This window comes from Alosa sapidissima, chromosome 3 (assembly GCF_018492685.1).
Source record: "Alosa sapidissima isolate fAloSap1 chromosome 3, fAloSap1.pri, whole genome shotgun sequence".
NCBI lineage: Eukaryota > Metazoa > Chordata > Actinopteri > Clupeiformes > Clupeidae > Alosa > Alosa sapidissima.
In genome coordinates, this window is record NC_055959.1 from 31,828,565 (window position 1) to 31,844,730 (window position 16,166).

At 42.2% G+C, this 16,166-nt stretch overlaps 3 protein-coding genes across 3 annotated transcripts in view; 1 reads left to right on the forward strand and 2 right to left on the reverse strand.

The window, feature by feature from the left end:
• LOC121704814 (carbonic anhydrase-related protein 10-like) overlaps positions 1 to 2,349 on the forward strand; it is a 28,214-nt gene extending 25,865 nt beyond the window's left edge. The window contains exons 8-9 of the mRNA XM_042085327.1: positions 842 to 1,016; positions 1,707 to 2,349. Of these exons, the coding sequence (XP_041941261.1) occupies positions 842 to 1,016; positions 1,707 to 1,729 (198 nt within the window). The 3' untranslated portion in view covers positions 1,730 to 2,349. The remainder of the gene's footprint in view (positions 1 to 841; positions 1,017 to 1,706) is intronic.
• A 2,004-nt stretch (positions 2,350 to 4,353) lies between these two features.
• On the reverse strand, positions 4,354 to 9,426 carry rpl23 (ribosomal protein L23). Its single transcript, XM_042085339.1, has 5 exons — positions 9,275 to 9,426; positions 8,091 to 8,174; positions 6,177 to 6,305; positions 4,912 to 5,025; positions 4,354 to 4,482 (listed from the first exon to the last, which is right to left on the reverse strand). The coding sequence occupies exons 1-5, from the start codon at positions 9,285 to 9,287 to the stop codon at positions 4,400 to 4,402; spliced, it is 423 nt and encodes a 140-aa protein (XP_041941273.1). The 5' UTR covers positions 9,288 to 9,426; the 3' UTR covers positions 4,354 to 4,399.
• A 2,239-nt stretch (positions 9,427 to 11,665) lies between these two features.
• Positions 11,666 to 15,991, reverse strand: si:dkey-283b1.7 (von Willebrand factor C domain-containing protein 2-like). Its single transcript, XM_042085337.1, has 3 exons — positions 15,591 to 15,991; positions 14,174 to 14,303; positions 11,666 to 12,820 (listed from the first exon to the last, which is right to left on the reverse strand). The coding sequence occupies exons 1-3, from the start codon at positions 15,942 to 15,944 to the stop codon at positions 12,522 to 12,524; spliced, it is 783 nt and encodes a 260-aa protein (XP_041941271.1). The 5' UTR covers positions 15,945 to 15,991; the 3' UTR covers positions 11,666 to 12,521.
• Positions 15,992 to 16,166: the final 175 nt, after the last annotated feature.

Sequence of the window (16,166 nt, forward strand, 5' to 3'; positions counted from 1 at the left end):
TTCCATTTTTCCTCTCTCTCATATCCCTTGGTGAGGCACCTGCCCTGGAATACTCTGCTACTCTAATTAATAATACAACTCGTGCCTCCCCCTGCTCCTCTCTCTCTCTCTCTCACTCTCGCTCTCTCTCTCTCTCTCTCACTCTCGCTCTCGCTCTCTCTCACTCTCTCTCTCTCTCACTCTCGCTCTCTCACTCTCTCTCTCTCTCTTCTCTTCCTATCAAACCTACCTACCTGCTGTCGTTACCTCTCCCCATCACTCCTCTGTGCATGTCTTCCTCACCTTCCCCTTCTCTCTCTCTCTGTCTTTCTCATTCTCTTTATTCCCTCTATCCCTCTTAACCTCTTCCTCCACCCTGTCTCTATCCCTCCATCCATCCAACCCCTCTGCACTCCCCCATCCGTCTCACTTCTCTCACTCTTCCCCTCATGGTTTCCTCACCCGTACCCCCCTCCTCCCTCCCTCCTCCTCCCTCCCTCTCTCCCTCCCTCCACTCTCTTTTTCTCTTTTTACTGTTTCTCTCTCTACCTCCCTCCTCTTCTTCTCTCTTTCTGTCGACTTCTCTTTTTCTCTTTACCACTTCCTTACACTGTCTTCTTTTTCTCTCTCTTTCTCTCTATCTCTATATCTATCTATCTCTCTCTCCTTTCTTCTCTATTTCACTCTTCATCTCCCTCTACTCTTTTTCTCTTTACCTCTTCCTTCCTCCTTCCTCCCTCTCTCTGTGTCTGTCTCTCTCTTCCTCCCTCCACTCCACTCTTGACCACTTATCTCCCCCTCCTACTCTCTCTCTCTCTCTCTCTCTCTCTGTCTCTCTCTCTTATCTCTTTCCGCATCGCAGATGCAGTCTCTGCGGCTGCTCAGTCAGAACCAGCCGTCTGACATTTTCCTGAGCATGAGTGATAACATGCGTCCAGTGCAGGCCCTCAACCAGCGCTGCATCCGCACCAATATCAACTTCACGCAGCGCGGACGCGACTGCCCCAACAACCGCCTCCAGAGGCCTCAATACAGAGGTGCGCATATGCACGACTGGCAACGGTGCTGTGGTGCTGACGTTTTAGAAATCTCCATTTGTAGAGACACGAATAAGGAAGAAAAGAAACACTGCATTAAGATAAATGCCTAAGACTGTGTGTGTGAGTGTGAGTGTGAGAGTGTGTGTGTGTGTGTGTGTGTGTGTGTGTCTTTATCTTTGCTGTGTAGAGGTTATGGAAGTTTGTGTATGTGTGTGTGTGTTTTTTATGTATTTCTTGTTGTGACTGACTTCAGTCTTCAAATGCTGCAGGAGCTTGTGTATTTATTTTACATTAAGGCAGATTGTGTGTATGTGTGAATTAGTTGTTAAGACGATGCAGAGGTGTTTGCGTATGCCTTCCCCCAACAACCATATCCGCACACCACAGACTGTTCTTAGTGTGGTGGGTGGGCGGTTGGAGGAAGAAACAAACGTCAAATACCAAATATATATATATCTGTGGATTTTCTTGCTTTGATATCAGACTTTGTTCACACCTTTCATTTGTCTACAGTGCACTGCGCTTTGTAGAAGGCTACATTCGGGGTCCGCTTATTAAAAAGTAACACATTTATCAGCAACTGTGTTAATAGCATACCGAACCAATCACTAGGGCATTAGATAATGTAATGGGTTGACTTGTCAGTGTGCATTCTGAATCGAGCCGTGTCTGTATTTTCCTTTTCAGTGAATGAATGGCTTCTGAAATAGCAGACAGCACAAACAGCTGAGGACACATGGTCCAGCGCTCCCTGAGGGACTGCTGTGGAGAGCTACCAGCTGACGAAGCCCCCAGACCGGACACAAATCCATCCTGCAGTTCACACCAGGATCCACTCACTACAGAATTCAAAGAGACTCATTTTTCTATTATATTTAAGTGTTTATATTATGATGAAAATATGTGTGTAAAAAAAATAAGAAGAAGAAAAAAGAAAGAAAGAAAAAAAGAAAGAAAGAAACAAAGAAAGAAAGAAGAAACTTTTAAGAAATGTTTTACATGTTTTAAAAAAATTACGTGGCTCAATGGTTATGTCAAAGTCAACTGAGAATTTGTGTACGCCATCAAAGCTCAATGCCTGGTTAAACGAGGGGAAACATGGCCACAAGGCCTGCAGTTTCAAGCTGTCTGATTATTTGGAATTTCATAATATTCCAGAAAACCATTGTGGGTCTTTGCCTTCTACAGAGCACAATCTCGTTTAACCTAGATGTTTCTTTTCGGTAAGCTTCAAGTCAAATGTCAAGTGTGTTGTACATATTTACATTGTCACTGTTAAGTTTTTTGAGATATTCAATATAATTACAGCTGATTCTCCACAAAAGCTGTACAGGAACCGAGGCTCGTTGTGTAATATGTATGCATTATTTCTTTCCACCAGTAGGGGGCACTCCGTGCTCATACAGGGCCAGGCTCCTCCTGTACCACAATGCAGAGCTTTGAGAGCAAGCATGACTCCAAGGCCTCAATTTATTCAGGCAATTTTGCAACAGCAGAGTTCTGATTAGATTCTGGCCAAGGTGTGATTGCCAATAGGAAACAAATGCAGTGATTCTCAGTCTGGTTTTCAATTCATCCCCCCCACCACCACCACCATCACTCCCATGGAAGTTCTTCAGCCTTATCCCCCAAAGGCTCAGCCAGCTGAATATTTTCATTCCAGAACTCATTGGAAGGTGTACTCCTTTTAGCGTACATGTCAGCATTTGGTCAGATGTGGCCACTGCATACAAACATAGTGCTTATCATTGTTTTGATTGGCAAGTTATCTTCTCTCACTCTTGGGTAGACTTAAAGCTGTCAGAGCCAATCTGAAGTCAAGAGTCACATGGTTCTTCATTGCACTATTACACCAGGCATTAACCTTGACGTGTAATATTGCACAAAATAAGACAAACATAATATTTGAGGTCATAGTGCTATATTACATTTTATAGGCCTGTCCATCCTTCAGGCGGGTGAAACAGCAGAACTCACTCCCACTAACAGTTTAATTTAAAAGTACGCAGGGGATGAAAGAATCAGACTGGAAACATTATTCGCCTTGATATAACCCCTCAGGAACACAGCAAGGAAACTAGAGTGACACCAAAGTCCTTTTAGGCAAGGTCCTCCACTCGGCGGCCATATTGCAACGCTTTTTGGGCACTTAACGGGCATCTATTTCAGGTAGAACTGCGCGTGTGCAATGCTTCACGACACACCAACCTCGCTCCAGCTGCGAGATCACAACACGATTGGCACGATGTAATCAAAACATACCCCATGCTTGCCACAATGTATTCAAATGTCAACTTTTGGCGGCGGAAGGGACTGAATGTGTAGACGACGGCCAAGTTTGGTTTACGAACGAAACCCATACATTTCTAGGTATAAGTATAAGTATATATACTTTTTTGATCCCGTGAGGGAAATTTGGTCTCTGCTTTCAACCCAATCGGTGAATTAGTGAAACACAAACAGCACACAGTGAACACACAGTGAGGTGAAGCACACACTAATCCCGGCGCAGTGAGCTACCTGCTTCAACGGCGGCGCTCGGGGAGCAGTGAGGGGTTAGGTGCCTTGCTCAAGGGCACTTCAGCCGCGGCCCACTCATTGCCGGTTCGAGCCCACTGGTCGGGGCTCGAACCGGCAACCCTCCGGTTACAAGTCCAGAGTGCTAACCAGTGGGCCACGGCTTCCCCTATGGGAGATACTTTGAGTGCCAAGTCGTCTCATTAGAAAGTCTCCGGTCACACCTGTAGCAAAATACACCTTGAACAGGACCACCAATGAGTAGATCTGTTCACATCCATCTACCTGAAAGAGTTTGTCAAGTGGACAGACAGCCAATTATTGAGGTTGGGTCCCACATAGTAGCAAGCTAGGCCAGATCCAGAGCACAGCAGTCCTCTTTATCAGATACTCACAATTACTCAGGGCAGAAAAACTACACAGCTCAGACTTTATTTTCATGTCGTGTTAAGCCAGATTTTTCTTCATTGATTTTCAAATAGGCATTATCCATGGCTGACAATTCTAGTCCAGTACCCGAGAACTTCAGGTTTAGCAACTTCTTCAATATTTACCAGACTTGAGGCTTTCGAATATCTGGCAGAAGAATCTTTAGGTTAGGACGAGACTGCACTGCAACCAGGAATCCCTCAGGATCCACTGGGCAGTAATTAACAGGTCATAGCGCTGCTTACTGCAGCCAAAAATAGCATGCAATTTAACAGGTCTGGGAATACATGATCCAATCTCTGCTCCAGCACACCATCGCCTTTATACCTTTCCATCCAGGCAGAATACACAAGTTTCACTGATGTAGAAAAGGGACAGGACGCAATAAGACTTTCTGAGCGTTTTTATTGAAAATAAACATGCCAGGGTCAACATCAGGCAATGCTGCCAGCGTTGGAGGCAATCCTGGGCCACAGATCGGCGCATTCCTTGGCAACAGGGCCAGTGATGGCAGAACCTGTGTCAGACAAGATAAAATAGATATGAGCAACACCAGGCTTGCAATAACACTTTTAATTCAATTAAAAGGCAACAGATCTTGTTAACTACATTCAACACAAGGTTTGAGCAACAAATCTGGAACAGCACAAACTAGAAATTCAAAATGTTGCCAATTTTCTTCCATGACTGTTCCTTATAATTAACCATCATAGCAGCGTTCCATTCCGGATTGAGCCTGTCACTCAGTTATGACCATCAGGGGTGTGCATGTTCCATTCCGGATTGAGATTTATTCAGTACAAGGCACTGCTAATCTCACCCAAGAGAAATGGGGTTTAATATTCCCTTCCACGACAACTCACCCAGCCACTAAGCAGACAACGCAAGTGCTTTTAAGGAGGGACGGACACACACACACAGAAAAAACACTTTTAGGGGCACACACCTTTCATCTCCCCTTTAACGTTCACTATGACCCCCGCATTGTCTTCAAAGTATAGGAACACGCCATCTTTTCGTCGATACGACTTCCGTTGCCGAATGACCACCGCAGGATGCACTGTGGGGAGAGAATCGATAGAAATCAGCAATGGCCTTGAAAACCAGTGTCACTACATGTTAGATACGGCCCAGTCGTCTTGCCAGACGCCCACACCGAGTCAGACCTAGTCGATAGGCCAATAGGTCATTACAAGTGTAACCACAAGGGAAAAGGGGAGTATGGCCTTCAATTACATTCTGTTGTCCTTACTGGAAAAGGCATGGAAACATGGACCATATACACAAGTTGAACAAAGCCACAATTCTCAAAGCGCGCTCATTTATGCAAAGCAGCAGAACTTCCAATTCCATTACTTCACAAATGCATTTCAGAACATGTTTGCCTCATTATGAACAGGCTAATACGGTGGAGACAATTACACAAAGTAAACTGAAATCCATTCCTAGAAAACTTATTTTTGGTCAGATAAAAGCAAATTTCATTATCAGTAACTTTGCCCAGCCATCTATGACTGTTGGAGCTTTTTTTTTTTTTTTTTTTTTTTTTATCACCCCATACATCCTAACTAGAAACAGATCATTATATTCACATATTGGAATAAACAATGTCTCTGCACAACACATTGTTATAGCCATTATATTTAGTCATCAGCCAATCGTTGATCTTTAGATCATGAATTGAGAAAGACAAATTTGATTGAGTCACCACATCATGTCCATCTTAAATCTAATAATCACTTATCACTGATGTTAAATCATCAGACATGCATGTTCCATTCCGGATTGAGATCATTTCAGTACAAGGCACTGCCATCTCACCCAAGAGAAATGGGGTTTAATATTCCCTTCCACGACAACTCACTCAGCCACTAATCAGGCCAAGCGAGTGCTTTTAAGGAGGGATGTGTCCGGACACCAAGTGGTCAATTACAACAGATGTACATGACCATTGCTGTAACTGTAACCAGATCAACTGATGAATCTTGCTTTGTAATGTGAATAAGTGTAACTTTTCTACTACTAAAACTGCTTTCATTGCAGATTCATTCATATTCGTCTAGCATACTCCTGTGGTTGTGAGAAATGTTAAGTCCTGTGTGCATTCTCCTACAGCAGTCCAGTGCTGTGAAACTGGGTGCAATAACATACAAAACAAAAACTAGGGTCAGTGTTGGCGTACAGGTGAGGTAACTGGCACAGCAGACTTACCCTTCTTCCTGAGTTCTGGCTTGCCTTTCTTCACTGTGGCCATCACCATGTCACCCACACCTGCAGCGGGCAGCCTGTTCAGGCGACCCTTGATGCCCTTGACGGAGATGATGTACAGGTTCTTGGCTCCTGGTCATCAAATTAAAACAAGTTTGAATTAGTCATGGCATAGTCATAGTCCGGCGCCTGTCACTCAGTTATGACCATCAGGGGTGTGCATGTTCCATTCCGGATTGAGATCAAGTCAGTACAAGGCACTGCCTATCTCACCCAAGAGAAATGGGGTTTAATATTCCCGTCCACGACAACTCACTCAACCACTAAGCAGACAGAGCAAGTGCTTTTAAGGAGGGATGTGAGCAGATACGTAATGGTCATCACAACAGTAGTACATCACCGCTGCTGATTTACCTATAAAAACGCACAGATCAAGTGCAGGTGTGGTTGCATAGCATACCGGTGTTGCTGATTTACCTATAAAAACACAGACCAAGTGCAGGTGTGGTTGCATAGCATACCTGTGTTGCTGATTTACCTATAAAAACGCACAGATCAAGTGCAGGTGTGGTTGCATAGCATACCTGTGTTGCTGATTTACCTATAGAAACGAACAGATCAAGTGCAGGTGTAGTGCTGGGCGGTATGACCAAAAATGTACATCACGGTATTTTTCAAAATTCTTACGGTTTCAAGGTATATGACGGTATTTTTTTACCATGCGTAATCAGATGTTCGCAGCATTTTCTACAGGTTGAGAGAGGAATTGCTGCAGTACATTGACCAAGGATGGTCTATTTTACGGTCATGATGTAGAATAACTCCACACTAGTGGTAATGCAGTTTTGCATGGCCCCAGAAAATGATGCTGTTTACAAAGAGCCACTCATGATTCTAATGAAGAATCTAATCAGAATGCAAAGACAATTGCAGTCAAAATACATAACTTTTACTGTGCAAATTTCACAAACATCTTGTATAAAACCAATACAAAAAGTAGTGCAACTTGCAATAATTATACTTTTTTGAAAAGATACAATTTAAAATAAAACCTCTGTTTTAATATGCTTTCTCTGTCAAATAGGCCCATCAGAAACGTATTGTTATTGTGTGGTTTACATGACGTTAGAGGTAGGCTAACGTTAACTTCATGTGGATGTGGATGTCTTGTTAGCCTGCCATGAGCTTCGGTTCGGTTGGCTAGGCAAAACACTAACAAAAAACGTTCGTTTTGGTGCACTGATGACAGTCAGGATAATTTCTAACTAGCCAGCTAGTATTGCTCAGTGCATGTCTAACACGCTTTACTTGCTACCTGGATAATTTCAGCGAATTTTCTTAAGGTGAGATGAATGATAAGATCATTAAACTTCACTGTGTTCGGTGGGTTGCTAACTAACGACATCACCTACTAGCCAGCTAGTTACAGCTGTTGAACAATCTAAATAGAATTTGCGTGACTGTAAATCCTTTTCAATGCAGTATCCCTTAACGTTTTTCCTTAACTAAAGATATAACTAAAGATAACTTAAGGTATTATTCTGTGCAACACCCTTAAATAAACCCCTTACCTAAGGAGAAATTAAGCCTTAAGGGTCATATTTCAGGGGAAAAAAACTTAAGGTGTTTTGTGTTTACCCTCACTATGCCTTGCAGTGGCACCATGCGTGTGAAAAAGTGCGTGTGAAAAAAGTCCCGTCTGAAACACTGTCGCGCAGCATTCCAAACGTTGTGTAATCAAATACACCGGTATGGCGGTATATTAAAAATTCATATCATAACGAAAATATACACGGTATATGGTGTGAACCGGTATACCGCCCAGCACTATGCAGGTGTGGTTGCATAGCATACCTGTGTTGCTGATTTACCTATAAAAACGCACAGATCAAGTGCAGGTGTGGTTGCATAGCATACCTGTGTTGTCAGCACAGTTGATGACTGCACCCACTGGGAGACCCAGTGAGATGCGGAACTTCGCTCCAGATGACCCACCACGTCCTGACAAAAAATAAACAAATTGAGTATTGCACTATTTCAGGCAAATTCGAATGAGCCACCCTACCTAGTTTTTAGCAAATCTTATCATTCAGTTGTAAAACTATAGGGGCAAGCATGTTCCATTCCGGATTGAGATCATTTCAGTACAAGGCACTGCCATCTCACCCAAGAGAAATGGGGTTTAATATTCCCTTCCACGACAACTCACCCAGCCACTAATCAGGCCAAGCAAGTGCTTTTAAGGAGGGATGGATGTGAGCTGATAAATAATGGTCATAACAAAGATGTGCAGGTTAACCTTGATGTGCAAGTTAAGATCAAGACGAACGTATACTACTAATATATCCTGCCGTTTCTAGAGATAACCCACTAGGGTGAACCCGACATGCATAACGTCCCTAATTAGCCATCCAACATTACTTGAGGGATTGTTACTAAGATGAAACCAAATTAACGTTGTGTTAATGTTAACCTTAACGACAATTTCCCCTGCTTGTGCTAACATTAAAAGCAGCTAATTCACGGAAGACTAATTGGCAGTCAGCTTCTGGACCTCGATACGTCTCGACAGATGATAAATATAAAGTCACTTTCTTCCAACGACAGAAATTAAGTAATGAAAACACTATAAAACACACCACGTGTCCCTAAGGCTGCCTAGAACAAGCAGCAAGCAGACTTCCACCCCCCGCATGCCAACACTCTTACCGGCTAGTGGCTATTAGCCTAGCCATATTTGACAAGGCTACTTCTTTCAACTGACAGTATAGACAGCCAGCACTTTTCACTATATATGAAAATAAAGTGTTTCACACAATCCATTAAAACGCCAATAGAACGTGCAGTTAATTCGATAAGACATTTAAAGGAGTCATTCTTTTCTAGCATTAATAGCTTTATCTGCTAGCTACTAAGAGCAAACATGGCTTCCGTCTTCGTCCGTATATGAATTTATCGTACCTTACAGGGAATATCCATTTTGCTTAAATACAAGACTAGGTTTAATGAAAAACCATACATCTTTGCATAACTGCTTTGATTTAACGTTTTAGATCATTGTAAAAAGAGGATTAAGGTAGATTTCAGCATCGGCCTCTTACCTCTCTTGGACATTGTTGCTGAGGGGGAAAGAGGGAGGAGGAAAAAGGAATGCTGGGATATAACGTTGTGAGAACGTCACTTCCGTTTGTCATGCAGACTGCTGCTGCTAGCAGGTGGTATTGCTCTTGCTGCACTGTACCTTTCTTGATTTTAAAAATCTAAATGATAAAATCAAACTTCAGTGTTATATTAACTTAGTATATATATACCACATATGGTACATACACATCATTTTCTGAATAGCCTGCAGGTTTGCTGTTGCTTGTTGAAAATGGAAAATAGGAATAGGCCTAAATTGCTCTGCTCAGTTAGAATGTGAAATGTAACATGAGGGTTCACGTTTGTTATCCTTGCTGACACCAGACACCAGAGGTTCATTGACTTCCAGCAGGGACGTAACTAACAGTGAAATTAAACTTAAATTGGTGCATGAAACTTAACAAATTGTTTCAGAAGTGCAGCAATCTTATAAACAAAGGTTTTAAACGCAGTTGTTTACTCAAATAAAAAAAAAATCCACATCCTGCGGATTAGCGATTGTATTTACGTGCCCGTGTTTTAGGGTTAAATGGGCTTCAATGGCTTTCTTAGCCAGACGGACCTGCAAAGCAAATCCCAAATTTGCCAAAGCATATAGGGTATTTCCATATAGGGTATTTCCTATATGTTTGTCGCACCTCCCTAGGCAAATTACTGAGAAAAAGGTCTACCTCATCATTTCAATTTCAATTTAATTTCACGTCAAAACGTTACATGGCGCGCCAGAATGTTAGACAATCAGAGAAAAGAAAAGAAGGCCCATGGTAACAGGGGCAAGGAAAAACTCCCTAGAATTGGAGATACATATAGGAAGAAACCTCGAGCAGATCCATGACTAAAGGGCCTGACCCATCTGCCTAGGGTCAGTTACAGAACAAGGTCTGTATACATGATAAATGCATAAGTTAGTTAGATGTAGAGAATAGAACATGGTGTTTAAAGCCACCTGAGGTATATGTTACAAGAGGTGAGATGGTTACATATCCAGTATGACAATGCATGAATCCTATTTAGTGTCAGAAAGTTCAAATAGTCCAGTGTAGGAAATGGAATTGTCCAGGGGGATTAGGAGTTGTCATAGGGCAAGTAGTGGGTCGCTAGGCTGCACGGGCCAGGAATCCAGGCAGGGGGACAGCAATAGGCGATGATACGGCAGTCGTAGGGATGGGACTTCAGATGAGGGCCAAACACAAGGATGGCTGATGACTGGTAATGGTATACCTCACAAGTGAGGTAAGGGGGGAAGAAAGAGAGATATAGAGTGGGTTAGTATTACTATAAATCAAAATGGTTAATATCAATAAGTATATCAATGGTACTATATAGTGTGATACCATTGTGAGAATAGAGGGAGAGTTGAGAGAGAGAGAGAGTTGGAAGAGGAGAGAGGGGGGGTTGTACGGCGTGACACATGAAAAGTCCATGAAAACACTATGCTATAGAAGCATAACTAAGGCATGGTGAAGGGTAGTCGACACCAGCACAGGTATGGTCAATGACCACCATTGCACGCATGACTGGGGTCCCAGTCACACGAGGACACAGCAGGGTGGTCCAAAAAACCCTGAGGTGGTTGAAGTTCCACACTGCACCATATCTAACTATGGGAGGCACTAAGAGGTATGTTTTAAGTCTAGACTTAAAAATAGGGAGGGTGTCTGCTAATCGAATTGAGGGAGGGAGATTATTCCAGAGGAGGGGTGCACAGTAGCAGAAATCTCTGCCTCCTACTAGTTTTTGAGATTCTTGGGATTACAAAAAGTACAGTATTCTGTGATCGTAGCGGTATAGGTGGGTTATATGGGACTAGGAGGTCTTTAATATATTCAGGTGCCCAGCCATTTATGGCTTTGTATGTTAAAAGTAATATTTTGAAGTCAATGCGACTTTTAACAGGTAGCCAGTGTAGAGATAACCTGACTCTCGCCAGATCTGGTCCTAGTGAGTGTGCGAGCAGCTGCATTTTGTATAAGCTGTAAGCTCTTTAGACAGGTATTATTGCAGCCAGCGCATAGAGCATTACAATATTCTATCCTTGAGGTGACAAAAGCATGGATTCATTTCTCGGAGTCTGGTAAGGATAAGGACTTCCTAATCTTTGAAATGTTCCTTAAATGGTAAAATGACGTTTTGGTGATCTGTTTTATGTGATTATTTAGTGATAGGTCCTGCTCAATTATAACTCCTAGGTTTTTAACACTTGTGGATGAGGTCACATCATATGGCATTTAAACGATGCCTACATCATGTCCATGATGATGTAGGCTAGGGTATAGTCATCACATTGAAGCAAGCTCTCCTGGCACCTTGGAGCATGGACTTTAAGCACAATCTTCAGTGAAGCAAGAAGGTTCACTCAGCTGATTTTAATCATCACTTAACTTGACAAACCATCAACATTGTATATTGTGCAACAGGGTAAAAGACCAATAAAATGCATAATGTTTGCCCAAAAGTAAACAATCCGACACACACACATATTATTTACATATATCAATATCAAACACAGAATTGAAATATGGTTACTATTGTGTTAATTTCTATCTTTGTGTATTATCAAGAAAACAATTCTGCATTCGATAACCTGTTTATGACAAAGTATTTACAGATTTTAAGCATTAAAGCAATGAATGATGACTATCAGGTGAGAAAGGCCTGAATGAAAGTCTTAAGAAACCGTGACCTCCACTTTATAATACAGACACAAATTACAATACACCACCTCTATGCATGTTTACTTGAAATGTTGATAAGCCCTTTATCGATATAACTATTATACAGTTTACAAGAGGACTGGTGTCCATGTTTTCTTTTGTGTGTACTCTACCTGTGTCTGTTTTACTGCAGTCATATATTTACAAGATAAACAGGCATTAAACATTGCGTGTATGTGTGTGTGTGTGTGTGTCTGTGTGTGTGTGTCTGTGTGTGTGTGTGTGTGTGCGCGCACATGCTGGCGTTAGTTGGACCTCCAACACTATAACGTGTCACATTTAGTGTACTACAGATGGAAACAGTCTGTTTAATGGATCTAATGTGTTTTGTCAACATATGTGGGTCCGGAAAGGGGAGTGGAGCATGGCAGAGGTCAGTCCTGGCAGCCGTGCTCACACAGCATGCTTTTACCCTGGGCACGTAGCGTACCTGGCCCCCCTCCCTCTGACCAGACCAACAGAGCCAGAAATCATAACAACCCCCTGCCCACCCTCATGGAATAAAGTCCAGCCTTGGTGAGAACTGTCTTTTTTTCTCGTGGTCCCTCTCCCTTTCCGTTTCCCACTCGATTTCGATCTCACTGTCCTTTTCGCTCTCCTCCATCTGTGTGGTGGAAGCCTCTGTTCCGCCCAGCTCGTTGTCGTTGTCGTCTCGCTGGCGGGTTTCGCAGGTAGCGTGGGGGTGCGTCTGCCACGTCCCGTCCCGGTAGGTGCAGAAGCACACCGTCCTCTCATCCACGTCTACACGCTCCCCCGCTGGGATCACTTGGTTCCCCGCAAAGCAGTTGGGGCCTGTGACATAAAGAGAGCAGAAATGTTTGTGATCTGTGAGTTTGTTTACTGAGAATACAGCTTTAGTGTTTTATGTTTTCTTTTACTTTTCTCTGTCAGAAACAATTCAGAAAATAGTCATTCAACCTAATTATGTTTCCTGTGGTCTTTTCATCTTCTCTGTTGATTCTAAGAGAATAAAGAATTGATATACTGGATAACAAGAAAATTTTAAATGAGTATAGCTCTGTTGAATGTGTTTAGTCAGTGGTGCAGAATTAGGCTGAATGCATTTCAACTTTAATGTTTTGTTGTGTTATTGGGTGGCAGCAGTAACAGAGTATTGTTTTAAGAGGAGTAATATTAATGTTTTCACATGCAGTTAACTTGAATATGCTTCATAGGTGGGAGTTCATTTTCCCATTTGTTGTTGAGGGGGGAGGGTGTATCCCCCTTGTCACCACCAAGATTTTAATCACTTTGTGAGACTTCAGTGTGATAAGCATTGTGGAAGCTTTGAAATGCTACAGTAAGTCCTCAACAATGTTTATCCTTTCGTGTCAGAATTCATGCTGAGTTTATTCCTGTTCCAACACCAATCATCTGTAATCCTCAGTAAAGTAATTGAAGGAGCTATAATTCTGTTGGATTTGCAGCTCAAGTCATTGTTACTTCTTGGTTTTTCCGCAAACAAACAAAACGATAGAGCAGCACAGCACACACAGACAGAGAGCATGCGCCTGCAGAACTACACACAGACACACACATACACAGACACACACACATACACATACACACACACACAATCTGTTCCTTTCACGCCTTCTGTTGAAGACTGGCCCCATGTGGCTGTGTGCTAGATTCTATTTCTGGTCTGAATAGTGGTGAGGGTTATTTAGTCTATCGAGCACCTTGGTTGCATCACAGTTTTTCCATTGCACTGATAGCCCATCCCATGCAACACTCAAAGGGCCTCCACCTATCAATACAATTGCAAAGAATCCCCCAGCCTCCCACATGACTGTCAACCAATATCCACTGGGCCCTTTTGAATTATATAAAAGATAAACATACAACAAAACCAAATGACTGTGCAGAATTATTACAAAACAGCATGGCATATTCATGTTGGTCTATAATTATGTAATTGCTATTTGTGTATATGCAGCATTTTGTTGCCAACTATGATGCTGAAATGAGAGCCTATGGGCTTATGACTAATCCTTATAAAACAGGAAGAAGACTGCATTTGAAATATTAATACATCAAACCCTGTGTAATGTGCAGAAGCGATATGGTGCCTGATCAATATGCAATGTGCAAAATGCCATATACAGAGGCAATATGCCGTAGGCTATTTGTGAAGTCACTCACCATTCTTGCATATTGGACAGCAGTGGTTGGGCTCAAATGTGGGGTCTACACAGTGCAGAGCAGGACATCCAGAAATGGTACAGTACACCTCTCTGTTAGGCTCACAGCGACACTTCTCACAGGGAGATAACTAGAGACGAATAGTATTAAAACAGGACATCTGTTACCAAAGACAGCAGTAGGCCTACTTCCAGAGTAGTGACGCTCCAGTGAGGTGCTCTATGGCTGAAACTAGAAATGACACAAATGTAAAAGTAGCCTCTGGTTTTATTAAAGTTTACCACTAATGAAGTCTATCAACCATAACATGACATTTTCAATTTCTGCAAATCTGAAATCAGGCACAGGACTAGGAATGTGCATACCTCTGTGATTTACTATAGTGTACAGTATGCACAGCACGCACATGCAAGCTCTGGAAATACATCTAGATAATTAATTTCATGGCATACTCACATTGAGGCTTGTATGAATTTTTATTCAGTTTTTATCATCTGGAACCTTCTAGTGCACAGAACATGCACAGCTATTCCTTAATCAAATTAACTGTATCTTATTGAAGGAAATGAGTAAACTGGATACTTTTCAATTACTTTAAAGTCTATTTTAAAAAATGTTTTGTCTTTTTCAACCAATTCTGAAGGTGAAATTCTGTTAAAGGAGCCCATCAGAAAAGCCATTGTGGGATTTCACTGTTCAGCACATTTATATCTCAGAGGGTTTAACTAAAAACAATAAAGCTTTTGAGGGTCATAAAATACTGGGGTAAATCTTGAGTTATGTGCTTTGCCAGGAACATTTCTTGTCTCGAAAATTATTACTATTTTTTTTTTTTGTCTAATGTGAAATAAATATGCTTCTATTGATATAAATTTCAGTTTAAAATCTTGAAATAGTTTTTTTTTTTTTTTTTTTACTAAATCTATTCTAATCTCACATTTGTCCTAAGGGTCCCATAGAAGAAACAGGTGAAAACTCATTTCAAATGTTTTTTTTTTCTATGAATATGTTGTTTCACTTCAGTTTGACATAAGGATCCTAGACAAACCATAACGTTTATGGACGAAAAGATGGCAGATGCCAAAGTTTTCCAAACAGGAACCATGTTACATAATCCTGGAAAATCACTGGTTTATGACCCCTAGCGTTGTGATTAGTCCAGTAGTTGGCTTTACAAACAACTGTATGTAGTGGTCTCTATGTTATGTTTTTAAAATGAATGTTGATTCCTCGTGAAAATACTTTATGCGGGAGTCTCCCAATGGAACAGATTATTCAGCACACTCCAGACAGAACTATAACAAGTTTTTCTCATTTGAAGCGTTTTTTTACAACTCTTATTCGTTTATATAAATAAAACTTTCTTGGCGCATTTTTTTTTATTCCTGAAGAATTAAGTAAGAGTACAGCGTCTCACCTTAAACTCCTCCAGAGGTCTGTATGTTTTCCCCCCATAAAGGCAGACCTTGCTGACAGCTTCGCAAACGGGGCAGCAGGACTTGTACTTAATGCGCGTGCAACGTGGGTGGATGCGCGGGCATTTCGGTCTGATACAAAGAGGACCGTCCTCGGTGCAGGTGCAGGGACACGCGGTGGGGCTCGGGTAATAGACCTCACCGATGCCATACACGAAGCCATGGTCATCGATACACCACTTGCCACGGTAGTCGCCGAATTCATACTCCAGGTCGGCCTTGGATGAGTATTCAGACACGGCCCGAGATAAGCACCACAGGATCCCAACGGAGAGGCACAGAGCGCGAGGGCGCATCGTTGCCGATGTCAGTGCTATAGCGGTCTAACTGGCTTGCGTGCGCTTTTGAGGCGCCCGCGCTTATGGCCCGGTGCCCGGGACCACATGTAAGCGACACACTACACATATCTGTTCCATTGGTGGATCACATCAAAACACACCCTCTCAGAGACAGCTAATGTGTTACCGATCGAGTTGCTGGATTTCGCCTGTTAGCGAAATTCTGCTTCAATTTACCAT